This window comes from Pipra filicauda, unplaced genomic scaffold, assembly GCF_003945595.2.
Source record: "Pipra filicauda isolate LSUMZ 115617 unplaced genomic scaffold, ASM394559v2 scaffold1_size10287979_pilon, whole genome shotgun sequence".
Lineage (NCBI taxonomy): Eukaryota > Metazoa > Chordata > Aves > Passeriformes > Pipridae > Pipra > Pipra filicauda.
The window spans coordinates 4,762,750-4,787,420 of NW_024104310.1; the positions used below are offsets into that span (position 1 = coordinate 4,762,750).

Here is a 24,671-nt window from a genome sequence, read left to right on the forward strand (position 1 = left end):
AGCTATCAAGTATGCAAGTGTGAGAAAATCATAGAATCGTAGAGTATCGTGAACTGGAAGGGACCCAACAGGATTGTTGAGTTTAACTGCTGGCCCTGCGCAGGACACCCCAAGAATCACACCATGTGCCTGAGTGAGTGTTGTGCGAATGCCTCTCGAACTCAGATGTGAGTGAAGCACACGAGAAAATGAGTACGTGGGACCAAATTCAGTTGCTTCTTTCTAAATAAATATTATCTTCCAGTTCTTTAATCTCTCACACCAAGTTCTCTTGAATTGCTGCACTTTCAAGCTTCCCATGGAGAGTGGGCAGTCTACCTGCTCATGGCAAGTGGAGTTTCCAAACTGGGAACCGAGATGACAAACCGAGTAGTTATTAGCCGGATGACAGCTCCGGTCGTTGGTCGCTGTTCTAAACCCCCCGCGGGGCGGGTGCTGCGGGGCCGCTTTCCATCTCCGCGCACAACAGCGCGGGTCTCGCGAGAGCGCCCGTGGGGCCGTTGGTGACGGCGCGGGCGGGGCGGGGCGGGGCGGGGCCGGCGCCGCTTTGAATCGCGGCGGGCTTGGGGCCGGGGCGCGCTATGGGGACGGAGCGGCCCGAGGAGCTGGGGGGCGACGCCGCCACCACAGCCGCCGGCCCGAGGCGCGTCGAGGTCCCCCGGCCCCCATCTATCGAGGAGTTCACCATCGTGAAGCCCATCAGCCGCGGCGCCTTCGGGAAGGTGTACCTGGGCCGCAAGGCGGGCCGGCTCTATGCCGTGAAGGTGAGGGGTCGCCCGGGGTCGCGGCGTTGCCGGCTCCGCTCACGAGTAACCCCGTGTGGAAAGGGGACGTCCCGGCGGGGCAGGAAGGCGCCGGGCCCTCAGCACGGGCCTCCCGCCTCTCGGGGGGAGCAGACGCCGTGGGAGCCCCCCCGGCTCTCGGGGAGCTGCTCGCGGGCACTGCCCGGTGCCTGGGTTCGCGCCGTCCGCAGGGCTGTGCTCAGCCCTCATCGCGGCCCCGGGGCTTCGGTCGGGGGGCTCTGGTAATGGCAGCTGCTTTTAGAGGTACCTTAATAGTCGAAGGAACTGCGCGAAAAGCCCCGCCAAGCGCTTTGCTTCTCCCTTGTGAACAGGTGCCGCAACTGAGCACCCTCAGCCGCAGCTGCCCGAGGGTGAGAGCACCGCCTCTGAGATGCGTGACGAGAACAAAGCATGAAAAACACTGTTGACGAGTACGCATTAAAAAAACAAACAAACAAAAACCCTGTCGTGTTTTCTACGTTTATACACAAAGGGCTAATATCTAAGTTTGTCAGCAGTAAAAACTTTACCAGTGATTTGTGCGAGCCTGACTTTCTGAGTAAAAGGATTATGACAAGCTGCGTAGTACACAAAGAAGAGGAAACGTAAAGTCATGCAAAATAGATGTTGCTCTTTAGAGTCGTATGTGTCTGTTTACACTATTTTGTTATAAGCATTTTGAGATCAACGCATTTGTGTAAATTCTTTATCATTACTGCAGTGAGGTCTATGACTAGTTCACAACTACAACATTTAACATGTGCTAAATGTTTATTAAGGCCAATAGTTATTAAAAGTGTAATTTTATGCATTCTGTGGATGTCTTGGAATTTTTTTTTTATCGTCTTTGAGAATAGTGATGATAGCTATGGAAAATAATTTTCTGTGGTTTAGGTGCTGCATATAGAGTGGTTCAGTTGTGTTACTTTAGTATCATACTCTACTTTATTGAAAGTATTGTGACCTAAAAACTTTTGTGGAAATCCTCTACCCCTACTGCAGAGAGACTTATGGGTTATTCAAACTACTGAATTTAATATAAGGTCAACATTTACATAGAAAGTATCAAATTTGAGCAGACTCAAGTTTTTACAGTTATGTTGCATAGAGAATGGATAAATTAAACTTGCTTTATTATCACCATATATATCTATGAAAAAGATGGTGTGCATGGGCAAACTTCTAATGTATATGCCATGCTTGCCTAAATACTTGTCAGCTGTGCTATTGTGCATCTTTTGTTCAGGGTTAATATTGGCTGAACTTATCATAGAGTGGAGTAATTCAAAGCAGGAATTGGAGCCTAAATCACAATTAAGCTTGTTATTTCTTTGTGATAAGTTGCATACCTTCGAGGCTTCTTCCCAAAGAAACAAATATTTTTTGTGTGTGACTTAATTTTTTTTTAATTTAAAATTTACAATTTTCTTGCTTTCTCTGCAAAGTTTAAGAATTAGAGGCTGGAATAGTTGCAGTCTTGCATTTGAGGATACCAAGATGGGATGGCTTACTGCTGCACTCTGTTTTCAGTTTCTGGTCTTATATCTCAGCTTCTGAAGAAAGACTTGGTCAGCAAGTGCCAATCTAAGTGTTGAACAGTTTCATGGTTCTGAGTTGTGTGCTGTGGATAAGAGGGTTAATTCAGTGCAGCTTAATTTCACATGCAGCCTAAACACTTATTTTCCAGTGTATGCAATTGCAGTAAATCTTGGTAGTGTCATTTCCATTCAGGACTGAATGAGGAGAGCAGTGGAAATGGTTGTCTAATAACCTGTTGTTTAAAATTCTCTCCGTATATGAAGTCACAGGTCTGTTTCATATATGCAAGTTTTAAGTATATAGATAAATTAATTTGCTGAAGAACTGCGGGTTGAGCAAATAAAAGAATGTTTGTCTACTTGATTTTGTTTTGTTTTTCAGGTGATGAAAAAAGCAGACATGATCAACAAAAACATGGTTCACCAGGTCCAGGCAGAGAGGGATGCACTGGCTCTCAGTAAAAGTCCTTTCATTGTGCACTTATACTACTCACTTCAGTCAGCTAATAACATCTACTTAGTGAGTAAAAAAATTTCTTTGGTCTTTTATGATTGTTTTGAAAATGGAGTGTGAACTGTAGTGATATCTAGAAACATATTTTGATGGTAATGAGTGGGTATTCCTTAGTTACTTTTACTTTCTTCTTTCTCAGAATGGTTCAACAAGTAAAATATTTCTCTTTCCCTGATACCTTTTCACCCACATTCCCCTTTTTTACAGGAAAAGCTTTTCTAATAGCTAGTATGTCTTAGAAATATGTAGAAATCTTAGGGAAAACAAGAAACCATTCTGTTCAAGCAGAATCCAAATGACTGAAAGACTCTCCATGGCTCACTTAAAGGAAATCTGTTTTACGTGTTACCTGTGCTCAAAATTCATTATGGTAGTTGGCCTACATGACAAGAGGATGACTGAGTGGCAAAACTGAGTGCCAGTCTACATGGAGCACTGTGGAGCACAGTAGGACTTGTGTATGACGACCTCCACATAAGGTCCTATGGATTCAGGCTGTCTGCAAAGGGTCTGGCGTAATTTGTCTCGATTGCTGTAAGCACACACAGCCAACAGTTTGATGATATTCTGAGGGGAGGTTGCTATGCACTCCTCCTACAATGCATTTGGAGTGTAAACAAAGGCTTCTTTTTCTGGAATCTCTGAACTGCTTCATGCAGTAGAGGACTTCAGGGTGAAGGACTTGTGAAGGAAATGCTAGTCATGTCTGACTGTGTGTATGTATATATATAAATATATGGTAGAGTATTGTGTATTGGAATCTAAGTACTGGTGAGATTTCCCAACCCCATAAATGCATTCTTATCTTCAAAGAGTGAGTTTTTGAAGCCCTGCTGTCTTTTATCTTGAATATGACCTGGGCCATAATAATGTCTCTCTTTGCATAATGTTTTTTGGATGTGTGTGTTCTTTTTAGACACTGTCTTAAATGCACTGTAGCTATCACTGTATACATTTCTGGCAATTTGTACTTATTTTGCAAGGCTCAGGTCTGTATTTAGTCTGTATTTAGTATACATACTTGCAAAATCAAATATTGAGATACTTTGATTTGTATAGAACAGGTTGTCAGTGGTCTTTGGCTTCAGGCCTTGAGTTGCACAGGAGTGCTCTGCATTTCATTTTCTATAATATAGAACTCTTTCTGTAGTCAACTCTCAAATAACTACTGTAGTCAGCTTTTAAATTAACTTCTGAGAGTAGCCTAGGCAAGTAAAATAAGCAAATGATCTATTAAAAGAAAATTTTTCATATTCTGTCATTTGAAGCCTTAATTATTTCATCCAAGTGAAAAGTATTGTGTGAGTAATCAAGTTTGCACAAGCCAGCTTCTATCAGCTTCTGCTCCTTAAAATAATATTTTTGTATGGGTGAAAGCTATTTTGTATTTTGATACTTGCAAATTTGAAATGTATTTTAAATTTTAAATTTAAAATGGTTGAATGGCAGGTGATGGAGTACCTTATCGGTGGAGATGTCAAATCTCTTCTCCATATTTATGGATATTTTGATGAAGAAATGGCTGTTAAGTATATTTCTGAAGCAGCATTGGCCCTTGACTATCTTCACAGGCATGGGATAATCCACAGGTAAAATTTTTTTCTCCCGTTACAAATAAGTATTTGGTAGTTTGTGTTTTTAATTTCTTCGCTCTATCACATAACCAATCACCATTGTAACAGCTACCACAGCTGCCTCATTTGCATGTGTGTGTTGCAGCAATGTCATGAAACAACTCCTAAAATAAAATCTGTCTGTATGTGCTGAGCAGACAAATACACACTGCTCTCCCCTGCCTGCTCTTTCCCAGTCGGGAGGTGTATCAGCAGCTGTGTTAGTTCAGGAAACCTCTGGGTACTGCAAACATGTAACAAAGGGACGCTGGCTACCCAAACGCTCCCCCTGTAGTGAGAGTTCTTTTTGCATTCAGCAGTGGTACGGAGAACACAGCTGAAAACTGTCGCTAGAGGTTTGCTTGTCACTTGTAGGAGCTCCACATTAGTAAGTTATGATAGTGGTACTCAGGAAAAACATTTGTTAAACCTGCTGAAACACAAATGTGCAGCTCTTGGTGACATGCATAGAGGTTTTACAAAGCCTGAGGTGCTCATACCGTGTTTAGTGCTAGATATGTTTAGTTGTTTTGGTGTATTCCTCTAATTGGAATCTTCTGCTGGGTAAGAGATGTTACTGAGAAACAGCTATAACCAATGTTTTGTATTGAGTGTTTCTGGTCACTTGACTTTCTTAATGTTTCTCAGTGGTCTTTTTGCTGACTTCAACTATATTCATGTTTTCAGGGATCTGAAGCCAGACAACATGCTCATTTCTAATCAGGGCCATATAAAGTTGACAGACTTTGGGCTTTCCAGAGTTACTCTGAACAGAGGTAACTGTATACTTTTGGTTGTATTAGAATGTATTTTTTGGGTCACATTTCTGTGTTCTTGAATGTTTGCATCTCTGTAGAGGGCAGCTTTCAATAATAAGTGCAAATTTTGCACAAATATCTCATTTCTAGCAGGCAAGTACCAATAAGCTACGTGCTAGTAAAGGGTCTGCTCTATACCTTGCACTTCAGAAGATAAATAATTTATTCTTTGCAACAAGTTTGTATGAAATATAATCTAGAGCCATTTCTCTTGAGGGGTATGGATTTCAAAGTTTTCTGCAGTTCACAGAGAGAAATCAGTGGGTAAATGAATAACTCTGGCTTTTTCTTGGTGTTTCTCTGACTGCTTTTGTCCTTCAGTTTGTGTTTCTCACTCCTTGTATATATGAATTTCCAATAAATTAGCTGAGGCATTGCAGACATTAGTGTGAGGGACAGGGGTCCATAACAGAAGATTAAATCAGTGCTTTGACATGCTCCTTTCAAGTAGCAGTAAATATAGTTGAATAGTCAAATGACTGCCTGGCACAGGTGATAGACTTCAGGTCTTTAATGTGAATAGCTGGTTTCTGAACTAGTTTGTAACTCCAACCCCTTGGCCAGATTGTCCAAACTTATGCTGCACAGCACCAGCTCAGGTTTTTTTGAGACAGTTGGTGGTGGGTACATCCTTTTTAAATATTTAAAGGAATGCCAAAATTCGGAGTTGTCTATGGTGTTTCTCATTCACTGTTTTAAGAATATGAAGGAAAATCCTAAGTATGCTGTATTTTCTATAATGTGCTGCTTTAAGTGATGTTCTGATGGCAGAGATTATTGTGTCTAATTGAACATGATATGGAATCCATAAGCCTGCTTACTGCTAGTGAGCAAAAAAAAAAGGTTCTTAAGTTGAATTTTCACCTATGAAAAATTCTTCTGTAGCTTTTTTGAGATGTCTTTTGGAGAGATGTCAGGCTTTGAATCAAATTTACCATCTTAATCTGTGGGCTGTAGGCTGGAACTGATGCCTAAAAACCAAAGCTGGTATCAAGTTAGAAAATGTAACGCTTCCAGCATAGTCTATTGGAAAAGAATTTGGACTTTTACAATTTCTCTATGTATAAACTATAACTTTATGGTGGATGTACAGGAAGAAACAGCTTATGTTGAGTAAGAATGTATAGGTACATCTTCAGTTGGGTTTGGTGTCTTTTGTATATTTGTTGTGCATATGACTTTTTTTTTTCCTCTTGATAAAACTTAAGGAAATGTCTGCAACTTTGCCGTTTTTTAATAGCAAAATGAAAACCTGACCTGTTTGGGGTTGTTTTTTGTCTGTTTGTAGAGATAAATATGATAGATATCCTTACTACACCATCAATGGCAAAGCCAAAGCAGGACTATTCGCGTACTCCAGGACAATTGTTGTCTCTTATCAGTTCTCTGGGCTTTGTAAGTAATTGTCACTGTCTTTGAAGTACTTAATTCTTTTAGTTTACTTACTCTCTTAAATTTAATAATCGGCATGATAAGGCTATTTTTGCATCTCTTCTGCCAGGTGGTAGAATGACTTATTATACATTTCTAGTACTTTAAAGTTCTGAAGTGATTACATTGGTCTATATTTTGAGTTGCTGACTATCAGTTGTGCTTCAAGGTCTGGTAAATGGGCATGGCCAAGCTCCAATGCAAACATCATAATGACTGTGTGAAGTTACATTCTCAGCTCTGGATTGAGTGTTTGTTCAGACTCCATTTATTTTTAACTATGTTTCTTCCTGCTCGTTAGTATTCTCCTGTTGGAATGAAAATACCGGCGCACAATTCAAGTCAATCATCTGACAGTTTGCATGGAGTGGTTTCTCCCTTATCTATGGTCCAGAAGGAAAATACTCCTCTTTCAACTAAATTATTCAAAACACGTGAGTATACCAAGCCTTGTGCTGAGGGAATACTCTGGCTCTAAGGTTGTAGTCTTTTAATTTTATGTTAGTAGTTTGGACCCACTTCATAAAAGGTGTGTTACTATCAGTGTCTACCATTCCTCCAGTGCTTTTCTTCTGACGTGTTTTCACCTACACTACTTATGCCATCTTCTGATGGCTTTTTGTGGTTTTTTTCAAATCACCACCACTGAATTCAATACCACCACAGAAAGTGTCAGTTCTTGACATACTTTCATTGAAAATTATTTAATATAGCAATGAGTGCTTTTCTTTAAATTGTCTTTTCTTGCAGCTTTCTCATTTCTAACCTGAAATGAGAAAGAAGATGACTATGCTGGTAATATTGCTTTTACGTTCTTGGCAAGTCCCTAATTCAAAAAAGGTGTAAATTGATTATGTGGGAAAGATGACAAGAGAAATTATGTTGTCATGGAAAGCTTTCCATAACTTCCTTGGATGTGAAAGCTTGACATAGTGTGAAGCCGGTCAATTTGTATCAAATTTTATCAACATTTGATTTTTTTTTTCCTTCAAGATCTTGATAATTCTCAATTAACGCCTGTGATGCCAGCAAGAAGTTTGACTCCTACTCTACTTCAGTCAAGAAAGAGGTTTGGTCCTTGCAGTGTTAGTAGTGAGTCACACGCACACCTGTCCAGTGTGGAATCAGAATGCTGCAGCAGCCCCAGGCAGGAGAAAGAGGTAGAGGTCAGGACTGTTTCATCTTCCCACTAAAAATTAAAGTTAGTTTGTACTTGTGTATGCAAATCTCCTCTACTTACTAACACTTATTTCAAGCATAGAGAAAGGAGCAGGGGTTGTAATTCTTCTTGAGTAGGATTTTGGATCAAAGTGATACAGTTTTTTTCTTCAAACAAATATTAGTCCTGTGTAACATAATAGGAGAAGCAGATGTTAGAGCCTGCTGCAAAGCAGTGAAAGGGAAGGCTTCTAGTGGCCATCACTGGTTTGTGCCCTGCACAGGTGGGCGATGCTGGGAGCAGTGGCTCATTTGGAAGTTGATCTTATCCCTAGAGCTTTATTTGCTCAGCATACAGACAAAATCACTTCTTTAAAACACAGAACTTGGGAAAATAACAAAAAAATACACTTCAAACTTCTACTAGCTGTTAAAACAAAAGAGTTTAAAGTTTTTTATTACTGAAGAGTTTTGTATCAACTAACCTAACACCAGTAATTGTAGCTGATACAAAATACTTTCTCCTATTTTAAACTGTTAATGAAATTCTGTACAAATACAGACCTAAAAGAAAATGCTGCTTTGCTAGGTAGTCTTTTGCCATAATTCTTATTTAGATCATACAGAAAAACTTAGATTTAAAACAATATATAATTCTTTATCTGTCTGTTTCTCAAGGCCTTGGTTTTATTATTGTGTTATCAATATATTAGTAATACCAGATTTTGCTTTTGTCATCTCTGAAGTGTAATATGCCACAGGGCAGTATGATGGACTTCTTTGCTTTGGGCTTTCTTGGAAACTGAAAACTTCTGTAGCTTAACTTCTTAACGTAAAATGACAAATACAACTTCAATTGCTGTATTTTTTTCATCCTTAGGCATTTAAAAATACTGCATTTTCTACTATATTCTAGCAAGCTTATTTTATGTTCTTAAGAAAAGTCCAATTATCAAGTTATCCTTAATTTGGTTTTGACTTTTTTATTTTTAAATGTCATGTTTGTCACTAGTAGTGGTTAGAATAAGTAATGCTTGCAAATCTGCATTTCGTTATGGAAGTGAAAATCAAGAATTTCAAAAACACATTTCTGTAGTGCTGTAATCCTATTTTTCTTGATTCTTAAAGCTTAATATGCTCATTTGCAGCACAGTGAAGATGAACCTAGTTCTGCAACATGCAAAACAAATAACAGTGGGTCAGCTCTCCCTTCGAACGTTGAGTTAACAAATAGCAAAAGTATTGAAGTTTTAAAGAAAAAAGAACTCGAGTCTGCTGTTTCTCCCATTGTCAGAAATGATTCTGGCTGTAGGCAGAAGTTGGGAAGTGAACATTCGAATATAACAGATACATATTCTTACTGTGCCTTTCACATCCAGTGTGGTTATGGGAGTATTTCTGAAAAGACTTGGGAAGAAAACGTCTGTGTAAATAAAAGAAAGATAACTGATGAAACAGCAGAAACTTCCAATCCCCAACAGTCATCTTCAAGGCAGAATGAGCCTTTCAAAGAGGAAGAAATTTTTGAAAAACCAGGTGTTAAAAGAGGCTTTGAATTAGTTGATACCAGTCCTTGTCAGGAACTTAACTATGTTAAAAAAAGCAACGCAGAATATAAGCGTGGCTGTCATATCTCAGAATTTTCAGCAAACAATAGGACGGGTTTGACAACAGAAATTCAGTCCTTAGTGGTCTGTAATGATGGATGCCCACATGACACCTGCAAAAGCGAGGAGGAAGTTAAGTGTTCTGTTAGCAACCAGCAAACAGAAAGATCACTTACTCCAACTATAGCCAAAAATCTTATGTGTGATCTGGATGCAGACTACAGAAAGGATGATGAAAAGGAGTACATGAACTCAAGTTTTTTAGACACTGACGATGAAAAACCTTTAGGAATCCTCAGTGCAGATTCTGATGTATTTACCGACGTGTCTGTTACAGAAAACCATTTAGAAAAGCAGCTTTTAGATTTGGACAAAAGTGTTAAAGACCTCTCCTTTGAGGAGCCAAAACCTGAAGGTGCGCTGATAACATCACCAAAGTCTCAAGATGCTTCACGAAGTGGAGAGGAAGCACATACAGTCCAGGACTGCAAGCTGTTACATCATGAGAAGGATAATGACCAGAAACACGGGGAAGGAGCTTACCTTAACACAGTATCTCCTCCTTCAGAAAAGATGATGGAAGCACTGAGTCTCTTAAAAAAAAATGCTGTTGTTTTTCGAAGTTATAATAGTCCAATTAATATGTCCAATGTATCTGAGCCGTGTAGCATGGCTTCTTTAGATATAATGGATCTTTCACCTGCTTGTAGTGGCTCTTACCCAACGGCTATCACTCCGTCACAGAAAGGAAGGCCATATCAGACCTATCAGGTAGGTGAGGAGACATGTGGAAACTTCGTGCATGCGTTATAACATTAGCAACCTGAAATTATTTCAGTTGTAAATTTAGGGAAAACTCAAGTAGTTTGACATAGCCTGTCAACAAAAGTCACTTTGACAGACTTTCTCTTACTGCACTGACATGGCCAAATTTATAATTTCTGTAAGAGTTTAGTAATAACTATTCATTGGCTTGCCTGTGGCTCAAAATGCTTTGACTGTTGACCTCTTTGAGAAATCCATTGCTGTTACAGTGAACTGATAAAAAAAGCCTGTGCTATTTTTATCTCATTCTACTTTTAGTACAGTGTGGTATTTCCTTTGAGCAGTTACAGGTTTTCTGATGTAATGGGAAGTCTTTGATTATTTTTTTTTTTCTTTTTTAATCCTGCACCCCTCCCAAGACAGTTTGTAAATGCTGTTCAGCTGCTAGTAGCTGCCACTCTGCCCACTATTTTCCTTTTTTTTGTCTTGGTAAAAGTGATGGTGTAATGTATACTGTCAAGTGCCAGTTACAAGCCTATTACAAAGATTGATATAAAGAGTAATAGCTGCTGTGGACTTACACTGGAGGAAGAACTTTAGGATAAGTTTCTTGAAGAATAGGCATTTTAACTTTATGCTTCAAGATTGTTGAGATAAAGCAATGGAAGCACATTTTACATGTACTTTTCAGGGAATATTTTGTGACATGTTCTTGACTTAAACTTGAGTAACAACTACTATATCCATTACTAAGCCTGGAGATGGGAGTTTCTCAGCTGGTTTTGTTTGGCATCTGAAATCTTTGTTGCATCTTTTAAGACACCTCGTCAGGGGGATGCTGGCACACCATATCGGACTCCGAAGAGTGTAAGAAGAGGAGCTGCCCCAGTAGAAGGTGAACGTATCCTAGGGACCCCAGACTACCTGGCACCAGAGCTGCTTTTGACAAAGCCTCATGGTAAGACAAACCAGCCATTTGTCAGTACCTGAAAGGTCACATATTTACATTCCTGAGTGTCTCTAGAACTGAAAACCCTTCAAGTAATAACATAGTGAATTTTTCAAAAATAGTTAGTGCTTAGCTTTTGCCATTACCCATTACCTTCTGTGAAGCTACGGTTTTCTGGCTTTGGAACTTCAAATTTTCCCTCACTAAACACTTCCTGTGTTGTCAAGTTGCTTGTAAATGTAGTTTTAATCCTAAATTAATCATGTTACAGAATTATTTTATTTCTGATTCTAACTTAGATTTAACATTGCCATCTTTCTTTATTGTGGAGTTACTACCTTGAGAAAAAACCTGCATTCCAATGCTTTCAGAGAATCATACATGATATTTGATGTTTATATTTGTTAGATTTTTTTTTGTAATAATTATAATATTCTTACTTCGTTGTCTTTTCATATGCAGGGACTGTGATCTCTGGTGAGTTTTCTATATTCTGTGCAGGAATGAAGTGTTCAGCATAACTGAACAGTCAAAGTATAATTAGATCACAATTTCCAAGAACATTGTTTGGGTGAACAATGTTCTTATATAGAAAGACATGTCCAATATGCACTCCACATAAAAATGTGTGATGCTCCCACACAGATTCAGGAAACATCAGTGTCAGTGTGACTAAGCTATCAGAAATCATACATGTAAGTGTATACTTCAGAAGGAAAGTCAGCATTCTTAAAGAAATTGTGGAGGTAAGCCAGAGACGCTTTTCCTCGTTCTTTTAGGTTATACAGTCAGTCTGATTTACTTTATCTGTGGGTGAAAAAGGCTCAGATGCTCAAGACCTCATATTTCTACTTCTTGCTTCAAATCATAGAATATCCTGAGTTGGAAAGGACCCAAAAGGCTCACCAAGTCCAACTCCTGGTCCTGCACAGGACACCCCAAGAATCACACCTAGTGCCTGAAAGCGTTGTCCAAACACTTCTTGAACTCTGTCTTGTACTTGGTGCTGTGACCACTTCCCTAGGGAGACTCTTCCAGTGCCCAACCACCCTCTGGGTGAAAAACTTTTTCCTAATATCCCATCTAAACCTCCCCTGACATAACTTCATGCTGTTCCTTGCATCACGTTTAGTAGGGATATGGTGGTAGTAAATCTAATCTTAGTTAAACTTCGTGTAGAAAAAAATCCCTGCTGAAACCTGTGTTACTACACTGTTCAGAGTTGTGATCTTATTAGACTTTGACTGGAGCTGGGAGTGTTTTAACTGAACATCCAAGTAGTCTAACAAGTGTGAGTGTGATCTCACTGCTGCGATGTGCTTGGCTTGGTGGGCCACTCTTACTGCTGTTACAAGTTGCTAAAAGTGCATTAGATTACTAGTTAAACATTTTGCTTTTCAGCATCTCGAAACTTAACAGTAGTCCTCGTGAAATGGCTCAAAACATTTGTTTTCTGAACTTAGATGTGTCTTAATGTTTTTTATATGCAAAAAAATCCAAGAGCAATTAGACTTACTGCCTTTCCAAGATGATGTTTTACAGCATCTATTCTGGCATCTGTTCTTTATACAGTGGAGCGGGCATGGCTCAAAGATGCAGAAGGCTTAGAATGCATGCAGCGGTGCCTGGGATTGCTTTGCCGGGTTGTGTTTGTGTGGATTATTAAAATGGGATTGACAAAAAAACCTCCCTGCAATGTGGAAAACCAAAACTATTTCATAACAAAGAAGAGATAGCTAGGAACTACATATTACCCTAATCAATTCAACTCAATGAAAAGCAATTCCAGCATCTTGTGTGCTGCCTCATCTCTGTAAGTTGTCTTCAAGATATTCACATAAATTTAGGCAAATAAAAACTTATGTTCAATAGGTTGAATTCTTGGAATCTTCTCAAAGAACTGAGAGGAAGATAGAGGCTACAACATGGAGCCAGGTCTAGAGCAGTCATTAGGCAGCTGTTTCTTGTCACAAAACAATCTCTTGGAGAAGTCAGCTCCTGGATTCTGACGGGAGTTCATAATTAGATTGTTAATATGAGTCCCCTAGCTTTTATCAGTAAACCCAGTGTTATCTATAATGAATTAAGAAGCAGAGTGGCTTTAAAAAACCCTTTAATGTATTTTTAATCTGCATGAATATTAAATACAACTTATTTTGTCTTTTCCTTCATTTTCAAGAAATTTGTAGAATTTAAACACTCTTCAATCTGCCATGGCTAATCTTCAAGTCTTTGCAAATACTATTTGTGTAAGTGTAATGAGCTGGGTTTCTCTTATCAGGTTCTGCTGTAGACTGGTGGGCCCTCGGAGTTTGTCTGTTTGAGTTTCTAACTGGAATTCCACCTTTTAATGATGAAACACCAGCACAGGTTTTCCAAAATATTTTGAAAAGAGGTAATCTGTTTCAGTAATCAGGGTAACTATGTTTTTCCAATATTTGTTTTATAGTTTGAGTTACCAACTCATCTGCATCTTTGTCTGTAGATATTCCCTGGCCTGAGGGTGAAGAAAAGCTGTCTGATAATGCCCAAAATGCAATAGATATTCTTCTAACAATTGACACTACTAAAAGAGCTGGACTGAAAGGTTAGTATTAAAATTGTGTTCTTTGCAACTAATTGCAAATTGCAAAGTGGTGATGTCCTCCTCCTGAAACTTAGACTAATAAACTTCAATGCCTAATTAGGTTTAGTGCATGTTTAGTGTTTGACATCTGACGTACCAAAGTTCTCTCTTATCTAACTCTAACTTGGAGTTCTTAACCTAAATGATTTTGGGAACCTTGATTAAAAGCCTGTTTTGGCTCCAGTTTGGGAGAGGATCCTCCTACAACAGTTAATTCAAAGAAGTTTTTACTTAGGAATCAGCCTGTCTTTGAATGCATAGAGGAGCTGGACAATATATACTGTACAAAGTCTACATATATTTTTCTTTTTCCCCTTTTAGAAGTACTTGAATGTTTGTCATTGTTAACAGTGACTATGTTATATAAAAAAACCTGATAATATGAAGGAAGCTTAGAGTGAGATGTTTTGGAAATAGATGAAGAAATCTTATGAGAGAACCGTGCAAGAAATCACTAGAGAAGGAAATGACTATGGAAATTCTTACTCATAAAGAGATTAAAATGCTAGAAGCTAAAACCAGGCCAGATCAAATTAGAGGAGGCACATGAGTGTAAATGAAGGTCATGATGTCAGCAGAAAATTCTGTGGCTTTAATGTCTCCCAAAAAGCAGTCTGAAGGTGTTATAGTCAAACACAAGTTATTGCCTTTATTCCTGGATTTTGGAATGAAATCCAATTGCCTGTCAAGGAAAGAAATTTAAACCAAGTCACATAATGGTTTCTTCCTATCTGAAATTCTTGGAAATTCATTCTTTGTCAAGCCTTATAACTGGATCTGATCTCTTTGTCCAGTTTATAGGCCACTGACGTGAAGTTGGCTGAGTAGTTTTCAGGACAACCATTAAGTTTCTCTCATTGTACCTAAGTTTCCATTGCTGTCATCTTCTCTCCCCTCCCCAAAACACATGCTCTCCCTTTTTATTGCTATAGCATGAAGCCTTACTTACTGAGAAACCCCAGTTATGTCATGTCCTACTGCTATGCTTCTATGAGTTCAATCTCTCCAGATAAGCAGCTTTAAAGCAAGTTTTGGTAGACAACACTGATATCTGGTGTTGGTTTGGTTTTTGCTCCTCTCTTCAGTCTTGTGAGCAGAAGTTGAGTGCCAGCTGTGGTACACATGAATATCTTGGGAAGAGACAAAGAAGTTTGGTTTTAACTTCTTGGCCAAAGGCAGCTTCTGGTGCATGAGAACTTTAAGAGCAGAACTACATACAGTTCTGAGATAGTGGATCTGTGCAATGCCCTGCTGCTTGTGTGGCTGCTGAAGCCATTAGAAGGAGATAGAAGACTCACTCTGCCTTTTGTCTAAAATAAACTTTTAATGTTATGTTGTTGTATTTGTTCAGGAAATGCAGAAATAATAAATGTTAATGTCTTACTGTCTATCAGCTAAAAGCCTGTGGGGTATGTACTTAGATGTAACATTTGTAATGAGTGTCTTGGTCAAACTTCCACCTCGTTCAAATGTGATTGTTTTTTTTATTTTTTTCACCTGTCCTATTTCTGCTGTTTGCTTTTGATTTTTGTGGTGCAGGTGATAAAAACATGGCTTTGTATCCCAGTTAGATTAAAAGGTGTTTTATTGGATTTAATCAAAGTAGCAACGTCATTTTGATAAGGGACTGGTATTTCCATGTTATGCAGAATTCATATCAGAACCTGCATGCCAGAAGGTCACCTTGTCTTCAGAATGGACAGGGCAGGGGAGTTCTCCTTGAGTCAGAAAGTCCGGCAGCTTGGTTAGTTATCCCATCTTTGGGCTGGGAAAGTGAAGTCTGGTGGTCTGTGGTAACTTCACCATAAGGGCATTTAGACTTCTGTGTCTGGTGTTTGGCCAAAGGGGACTGTGCAAAGCAGAGGAGGTAATGAAATCCATGAGATAGCATAAGAAAGAGGACCTGGAGTGGTGACGGGTGGGAGTGACTCCCACATGTTTACTCAGCACAGAACTTTGGTAAAATTATAAACAGACTTTGAAGTGATGCTTAGAAATTGTCTGGTGCCCCAGCATGAGAAATGTCTCTGGGACATCTCTGATCCGCTCTGTGTGGAACAGGTTCCCTGGATAGGGGAAGGCAGCTAGTTGGCAGGACAACAGTTTGATGCCACTGAGGTTGGGGGTAATCAAAGCCCAATTGCAATTTGCACTTATATGAATTTCTAAAAAGGAATACAGAGCAAATCTAGTGACAGTTATGCGTAAGGGAACAAAGTGCCTATGGGGCTTGGCCATGAGGAAGTTTATAATGCTTATGTGAACTTCTGTTCCAGAGTTGAAACATCACCCCCTCTTTCACAGTGTGGACTGGGATAATCTGCAGAATCAAACCATGCCGTTTATACCTCAGCCGGATGATGAAACTGATACCTCTTACTTTGAAGCAAGGAATAATGCTCAGCACCTGACTGTGTCTGGATTTAGCTTGTAGCATCAAGATAAGTGAACATTCTCCATGGTTTTGCACACTTACAGGTTATCTGGTAACACTAGCTTGGTCTTAACTAAGTTTCCTTGCCAAATTTAGTGTGTTTTACATGACCAGCCTTTTTATTATAGTTTCCTTTATTCTAAAGTGAAACTATTGTATGTAACTGGTATCAAGTGCCTTTTGTGGGCTCACTGCACCTTACTAGGAAGCCAGAACATTGAATGTCTTGGAGCTGGTAACTCTTGACAATGATGGGGCTTTTGCATAGCAATGAGTAATTCCAGTTAGGAGGTGTGATGTTATTTCCCAGCTAAACATAATATGGAAAGGACAAAAATGCATACTAACTGTATCTATTGGCAGTTTGCTGTGATGACAGGCTGGGTTGGAAGCATTCCTTTAACTCTGTTAAATAAATCCTCTGCTCAAATTGTTGCATTGTAACCACTTGGGCTGTACGAAGCTGGACTCAACATACATTTTAGCAGTTACTGGTTTTACCTAGAAAATGCCCGGTGTGTGTGTGTGCTCATTGGTGTCAGATGTCAGCTAACAGGTGATTTTGGTTTTTAACAAGTGAAGCAGTATTCATACTGAAGCTGCTATATACTGAAGACTATTATGTACTGCAAACTCACAGATTGTTCTGCAAACTCACAACGAGAGCTTAGATTTTTACTAGAACGTAAGATAGAAGTGTATATTCAGTATTATAAATCTGAATTAGATTAAAGTATACTTATCCCTATCTTTAAATGCAACACAAAACTTGTATCTGCTAGGTTTCAGAGGTTTATTTTTAGATAATGCTGTTTAAATAATCTTCAGTATTTTTGTTGCATAGGTATCTTTCTCTGCTAACTGAATGAAGATTTTAATTTTTCAAGTTTGTACTTGTTAGATTAAGATCACTGGCACTAAATAATGATGCTAGCCAAGGGCCATGTGCCAGCTGAGCATTTTACTACTGATTTTTGCCAAGTGGCAAAAGTAGTTTCATGCACTGACCCCTTTTGTAGCAATAGCAAGTTGTCCTTTCATTACCCTGCTTCCTGGAAGACAGGATTTATTGATGCAATTCTGAGCAAACAGTGTCTGCTAGGCTTCCTGCTGTCCCCTCAGGTTGCTGGGAAAAGAATGGGAAAGGTGAAGAAAATGGAAGTTTCCTAGAAAAACCTAAAGAGAAGCGATTCTTAAGAGCTCAAAATGACCAATCCCAGCTCTAGGTATGATAACTCGGACATGTTGTAAAACATACAGTGAGTCTCACTCCTTTTGCTAAGGACTGCAGTTTCAGAAAACTTCTAAATTGTTCAGTCTCTTACCCCTGTTACATGAAAAAGGTGCCAACAAATGAATGCATTACTGAAGCAATATCCATAAACAATGTTCTCTGAATGTGATGAGAAATTCTTTGGTGGTTTCTGCTGTACAGTTGAAATATATAAACTGGGGTAGGAGGGATACCTTAGGTTATGTAATCACTGGTGTTTTATTTATAAATTTATTCTTCCATTTCTAGTAATCTGATTTAAGAAAGTGAGTCTTACAAGAATGGACTACGATTACATGTTGAGTAAATAATATAAACTGAACACCACACCAGCTCTTTATCTTCAGTGCTTTACAAATGGTTACACCTGTTCCCATTTTGCAGTATAACATGTTCCCATCAAGGTGGAAAAAACTTGTTGCAGTGGTATGGTCTTTTAAAGAAAACCTCTAACCCCTTGAAACAGTTCTGAATCAGTCACAAAGGTCAAGTAAGCTTCTGTAAAAACCTTATTCTAAAAGAAAATTGTTAGTTTTCTACCTGTTGATTAATGCAATACAAAAACATAGATTCTGTAAGAACAGTAAATAGACCAACAGACAAATCCAAATATTTAGTATAAAGTTACCACTACAGTGGTGTCCAAAGCTTAAATTCTGCACCATCAGCACTGAAGATGTGCAATACCCCGTTCTCGTCAGTATCTTGCATTTATCTTGGTTATAGCAAACATGGAGTTGAGTGTAACATGTTGATTGTTGGGGTTTGTGGTGTGGTTTTGTTTGTGGTTGGTGGTTTTTTAGCTTTGTTGTTCAACATGGAATTCCTTGTCAACTCTTAACTCTCAGTTTTGCCCCACTTGTTGCATCACTTGAAATACTACAGGTAAAAGTGCAAAAAGCTATAATGTGGTAGCTGGAAGAGATTAAAGGTTCATTCTCATTAGTAATTATTTACAAATAATTAAGTAAGCTGGCAAAAGTTTCTGATCCTTAGAAGCTGTGGAACATGCCACTTTGCAAGTACTCCAGCTGTTACATGGTGCTTCCTGAAGGCCTAAACTTGATGTGCATGACCTACATATAAACTGTAGCTTCCAGTTTATCTTGGGAGACAGTTTACCTGCCATTAGCACAGGCCTGTCCATCTAAGAACTACTGCAGAGATCAGTGTCACACTTTGTTATACAGAAATAGCAGTCTTGGACAGTTACTCCTACCCCTTACTTGCTGTGGGGCTCCCCTGTACAGTGCAATGTTCGGGGGCCAAGATGCTGAATGCCCTGTGTTATTGAGTTAGGAGATTCCGATTTCAGCATGATCTGGTTTACCTATGGTTACTCTTGCAATGAAATGCATTCTTTTCCTCTCAAAAAAATTTACTTTGCACGTTTTGTGTAAATATATTAAAAAAAAATGTTGTATTAAATAAAATATTGTTGTTCTTTAAACTGGTATACTTTTGACCCTGCTGGGAATGTGGGAAGTGGATTTCACACAAGGAACTCCATTTCCTACTACCTCAGCAAGGAGTGATTTTTGTGTAGGGAAATAACAAATACTTTCTAGTACAGGTGTGTATGGCCTTCAGTTCATAACTTGCTAACCTCTGTCTGCAGTCTTTAGTAGAAGCTACATTTGTGTACTTAATAGCAGGAGAGCAAAGTCCTAAGCTGGCCTGTAATGCCTTCTGGGACCCTCCTCCTCCTCTGTGGTAACTAGAATGATTCAAAAAAAAAGATGGTCATCTCCTCAGCACTTGCTGTGCTGCCACAGGAGCAGAGGAGGAGAAGAAACAAGGCCCTGAGCATGGAACAGCTGCACCACGCACACACATCTGGCTCTGTTTTGGTTCTATTATCAACATTTAGTGGGTGGAATGTCTCCAATCTGGTTTTATACAGAGCTAACCTCTGCTTTTTAAATGAAGCTTGACTCACTGCAGGAAACCAGCTTGACATTTGCTTCAGAAGTGCAATTTTGAGCTGGGCGAAGCTGTTTCAGTGCTGTGCAGAACTGCTTTGACTGCCAGCCCTCCTGAGGAGAGCACAGGCTTGAACAATATATAGCAGTTCTGAGCTCCAGTGATCTGCTTATGCCGCTTCCTCCACAGTAAAGCTGTGTCTCTTTGTACCTGGAGAGGTGATTTAAAAAAAAAAACAAAACAAACACACAAGTTTTCCTTACCTTTAATCTGAAATACCAGTTAACTAGGAATCTGTTCCAGTCTCAGTGAGTTTGAGATAACCCTAGAGGCTGAGGCCCAGTTCTGAGTTACAAGTAAATTGTTATAAAAGTGATGATGTTCTGTATTACAACTTTTAAGGTTGAGACCAATTCTTCATGACACAGCCAGCAGGCTCTTCTGTACACTCCCAGCATCCAACGTACACCATTTAGTAAACATTAAGAAAGTTCAAGATAAAATACAAAATATTAAGGGATTGATTTATTGAAACATGAATAAATAACAAGGATAGTACATGCCCACATTTATTTCAGTGGGAAGTTAACGATTAAGTACCTTTGGGAATGTTTGTCCCATCTCTAAGAGCTTGATATCTATGTGTAACATGGCTCTGAGCCAGGGAGGCTCTCCAGGGTGCTTTGTCCTGGCAGAAGACAGGACAGGGGGGTTATTTTTCATGTGACCTTCAAGCTAGACTATCCTTCCTGTATGATTTATATCTTTTGTGGTAAAAAGTCAATCACTCTAGAAACTTTAAGCTTGGGCACAAGGGCTTCAGGTCACAGCAGCACTTCCCTTCCAGGATAAGCTTTGTTCAAACCTGAGTTTTCAGGGTATCTCATGCCAAAAACTCATCTCTGGCACACAGAACCATCTAATTGTTACAGCAGTCTTCAAAGAGATTACAACCATTTTATTTAATTTTTAATTCAGCTTTACAGTAAGAAAATCAGAAGAGGGGAAATGTAACTAAAAAAAACCCTGCGTGTAACTAAAAAGATTAAAATTTCTCTGGTAAAACAAACATTAAATTCTCTGATTACATTTTTATACAGTATAGCTTGTATGAAAATGTTTTCCAAACTATAAAAGATTTTCAGGAAGGACAAAAAAACTTTCCTTAAAAATTATTTGTAATATGTACTCCAGGTGGAGAATGAAAGTTCATCAATAATCATGAAGTTTCTGAAGATTCAGAGCTTAACCATGGATTATGTTGTGGTATAATTCTTTATAGCAATTATTAAGTTCTCTGTCAAATCTAATTTTAGTGCATTTGCCTTTTCCAGAGATTTAGACAACCTATATATTAATTTATTTTAAAATCAAGTGTAAAGCATGCTTTAGTCAAGCAAGCTTGACAGAACTGTAACTCTTATCTGTATATTGGTTAATAAATACTCGGGGGGGGGGGAATATCAGCACCAAAATTAGCTGAAAAGTTTTGTTTTGAAAGTAAGTATAGAAGGATAAGAGAGAAATACCAGAATTGGTATTTTTCAAGATGTGACTTGAGAAAAGTCCACAATGGATTAAATCGTACTTCAATTTAACACAACCTGACAACAGAAAACTTGAGTGCACTGAGCTTTTTAAAAGCTTAGAGATAGACTTACAGAGCTAGTTTTCATCTCATTTTAAAGCACCTTGTGCCTAAACTATGTATTTCAGTTAAAATAATCTGTTGTCAACAAGAGTACAATTATCAAAGTTAAAAAGATAAGGTGCAGCCTCCTCTTTACATGGATCCCTTGTACCACACACTGTTTCCAGACTTGTATTTGACAGTCGCCTGTTATTAATGGCTCTAACTTTCAGAACATATACAAATTCCCAGATTGCCTTTACAATTTTACAGGATAAGTAAAGGATTCAACTTCATTTATGACCAATTTACGTGGAAATTTGCCCCCCACTTGTTTAGCAGCAAAAAATAACCAGTAGATTCCTCAGAGCTATACTGTATATTTCCAACAGCTTGCAACGTATTGAATTCATACTTTATTAGAGCTTTCACCTGGTATTATGTAACCCTGTGGAAAAACAGGCAGGGAAGTTGGGATTGTAAAATTATTTCTATGTTAAAGTGATAGTTTTACATATTTTTAACTTATTCTTTTACAGAGATGTTATTCTCTTCTTCAGCTGACATCAGCAAGGCCAGTAATTACTGAAGGCCCATCCACAAGCACATTCCAAAATAATTAATGTTCGTATGGTTTTGAGGATGGAATTATTAAATTTATTTGCAACCTAGGAGCTGTGAATCATTCAAGTTTCAATAATATTAGTCCTTAAATGTAGCTCAAAGGTAGTACAAATTATTACTGTAACATAAGGAATATCATCCCAGATTCTGAGATTCTATGAGAATTCAGAATTCCTTTGCTTTCCAGGGCCATCTTCTCCTAGAAGTCCTTATGCAAAGCCATGAATTCTCAGTTCAGTTTTCTAGAAGAGGAACCAAATAGTTTAATGTACCTTCACATAGGAGACAATTTTTCATTTGTCTAAACAAACAAATTAACTGAAGTTACATGTAAATTATTTCTAATCAGATAAAATATTACCTGGCTTCAAGTACAAAATTCACTAAGAGCTCTGAACTGAAGATGGAATTCCTCAGAACAGTCCCTGACCACATCAGTCAGTGGCATGCTGGCTCACAGCACAGCAACACTTTAGAGCTGTTTTGCCAGTGACTCCAGAAAACATACAATTAGAGGGTTCTAAAACCATGAGCTGAATTAAAAATATATTTCTATCTGTGATCCGGTTTTCAAGCCTTCTTCAGTGAAGGCTCCAATACAATTACCCAAATTTTCAGCATTAAGTTCCCCATAAAGGAGCAGGAGACAGGTTAAGAGGTGCTGGGAGAGAGCTGAGCTACCCCTGCCCAGGGACATGAGCTAAACACAAAGCTGTTGGTTACAGAAAGCTGTCCCTCCACCAATTCCATAGAATTTGCTCCACTGTGCAAAAGAGTTCAGGAGTTATGGCTCCACAGCTGCAGGATGAGAAAACCTCAGCTCAGACTCCCAGCTTCTGCTCCAGGACAGTTTATGTCCTTTAAAACCAAAAGTACACAGACATGATCAATACAGGCACAATACAGGTGTTGCCTAAGAGCTTGCACACCTTAACAGAGTACAAGCTGAAACTGGCAATGGGACAACAAAGAAGGACTTGTTTTTGCAATTCCACTTTCTCGCTGAGTGTACTTGATCAACTTCCCACACATTGCTAAAGGAGATGGAACTCCAGACGGAGAAGTGATGAAGAAGCAGATAGTCCTTAAATTCTGGCTATGGGCAGACTGTCAGAAACGGAGAGAAAAGCTGAAGAACACAGAAAATTCTTTCGTTTCTGTTCTTGAAGTTCATCTCAGTACAATCCATGAATGAGTAAACAAAACATGGGGCTGTGCTATATCTGTGTCTCACACTGTGGTACACAATGTGGTACGAATCCTGAACTCAAAAAGAATGTTGAAAAACTGAAACATTTGGGTAAGGGCCACGAGAATCATCCCAAGACTAGAAAACAAACTGAGATTCCAGTTGCTCCATTTGTTTTAAGAAAGAGACCACAAGATGACTTGGTGATAGCAATAAAGTACTCATGGAAAACACACCATGGGCTCTTTGTCCCATAGATAAAGATCTAGGAAAATCCAATGAATGAAAACTGAAGCTAGACAAATCCAAACTAAAAGTAATGTACCATTTTTTTACTCATCTAAGCTCTGAATCACTAGGACAATATATTAGAAAAATTGCTGGTAAGGGTGCTTTTCTAACAACTGATTTCTCACTGAACCTGTGAATGGATTGAGGGTGCTACAGAGGTGAGAACAGATATCAAAAAAGGTTTGCAAGAACAGCAACTGTTCAAAGAGAGAGCAAGAGAACATGGCCATGCAAGAGCAATTAGCAAAACATAAGAGCTTCACATAAGATACTAAAAAAACCTGTGTTGATTTAAAAAAAACAACTTTGCCCTTGCTGATGAAATGGAAATCTCCACTTAACAAGTAGAGAAAATGAGCAAAATGTGCGTAACTGCCTGAAAGCCTTAGTAGTGCAATCTCTTTCATCAGACAGAGCAGTAACACCAACGCTCCCAATGACAGCTCTGAGCCAAACTCCCTGGCAGACTTGCAGCCTTTGTGGGTGGTGTATTGTTTACAGTTCCATGGGCTGGGCCCAAAGAGTGATGATCAGTGACAGGAGTCTAACTGGAGGTCAGTAATTAGCGGTGATGCCAGGGGTTTGTGCTGGGGCCAGTCCTGTGAAACACCTTTAGCAATGGTCTGGATGATGGGGCAGAGTGCACCCTCAGCAATCTCTACATTACACACAGTTGGGAGTGGCTGATATGCCAGAGGGTGGTGCTGCCATCCAGAAGGACCACAATTGGCTGGAAAAACAGGCTGACAAGAACCTCATGAAGTACAACAAGGGGAAATGCCAAGTCCAGCACCTGGGGAGAAACAATCCCAGCCACCAGTACATGCTGGGGCCTGCCCAGCTGGGAAGCAGCTTGGCAGAAGAGGATCTGGGCATCCAAGGGGACACCAAGTTAAACATGAGCTGGCAACCTGCCTTTGCAGCAAAGGCCAGTGGTATTGTGGGCTGCATTATCCTCCCAGCAGGTTGAGGGAGGTGATCCTTCCTCTCTACTGAGCATTGGAGAGGCCACACCTGGAGTGCTGTGTCCACTTCTGGATACAAGAGAGTCATGGACAAACTGGAGAGAGTCCAACAAAGGGCCATGAAGATGATTAAAGGACTGGAGCACCACTGAGGAGAGATAAACATTAGCACAGGTTGCCCAGGGAGGTGGTGGTGTCTCTCTCCCTGGAGATATTCAAAAACTGCCTGTACACAGTCCTGGACAACTAGCTCCATCCAGGTGTCCCTAGTAGAGTAGGGGGGGTTTGGACCAGATGGGCTGCAGAGCCCCCTTTCAACCTCAACCACTCTGTGTTTCTGTGATTTACTGTGTGAGAGAAAACTATACCATGAAAACTATCAAACATCAAAAAGCTAAACCAATTTTAGCTAATTCTCCTATGATCTACACACATACAAACTGTCTGCAGACTGACAGAAGAAAAAAACATAAAAGGTAAGAGCATATTGAGCCAACAAAGTCAGGTGTGAGGCTGAAGTAGACAGCCACTAGAGAACACT

At 39.3% G+C, this 24,671-nt stretch overlaps 2 protein-coding genes across 8 annotated transcripts in view; one reads left to right on the forward strand and one right to left on the reverse strand.

The window, feature by feature from the left end:
* The first annotated feature begins 564 nt into the window (after positions 1–564).
* Positions 565–23,109, forward strand: MASTL (microtubule associated serine/threonine kinase like). Of its 6 annotated transcripts, XR_005563327.1 has the most exons (14): positions 566–764; positions 2,703–2,840; positions 4,284–4,423; positions 5,135–5,223; positions 6,554–6,660; positions 6,998–7,130; positions 7,690–7,862; positions 9,003–10,232; positions 11,046–11,184; positions 11,638–11,652; positions 13,457–13,570; positions 13,661–13,762; positions 16,078–17,461; positions 21,601–23,109. XR_005563327.1 is itself a non-coding variant. In XM_027717313.2 (13 exons), the coding sequence occupies exons 1-13, from the start codon at positions 582–584 to the stop codon at positions 16,233–16,235; spliced, it is 2,721 nt and encodes a 906-aa protein (XP_027573114.2). In that variant the 5' UTR covers positions 566–581; the 3' UTR covers positions 16,236–20,500. The 6 variants fall into 6 exon arrangements, 5 of the variants coding, with proteins under 5 accessions (XP_039236628.1, XP_027573114.2, XP_039236626.1 ...); XM_027717313.2 differs by lacking the exon at positions 21,601–23,109 and having other exon boundaries at positions 16,078–20,500; XM_039380692.1 differs by lacking the exon at positions 21,601–23,109 and having other exon boundaries at positions 7,690–7,856; positions 16,078–20,500.
* Positions 19,681–24,671, reverse strand: part of ACBD5 (acyl-CoA binding domain containing 5) — a 30,600-nt gene continuing 25,609 nt past the window's right edge. For both annotated transcript variants that reach the window (XM_027717320.2, XM_027717318.2), the window contains one exon: positions 19,681–21,927. In XM_027717320.2, coding sequence (XP_027573121.1) covers positions 21,915–21,927 — 13 coding nt within the window. In that variant the 3' untranslated portion in view covers positions 19,681–21,914. The remainder of the gene's footprint in view (positions 21,928–24,671) is intronic.

Coding starts and splice junctions, on each gene's coding strand:
- MASTL (XM_027717313.2), top strand. CDS start 582: ATGGGGACGGAGCGGCCCGAGGAGCTGGGGGGCGACGCCGCCACCACA. Junction 10,233..11,045: donor GGCCATATCAGACCTATCAG/GTAGGTGAGGAG, acceptor GCATCTTTTAAG/ACACCTCGTCAGGGGGATGC. Junction 13,763..16,077: donor TAAAAGAGCTGGACTGAAAG/GTTAGTATTAAA, acceptor CTTCTGTTCCAG/AGTTGAAACATCACCCCCTC.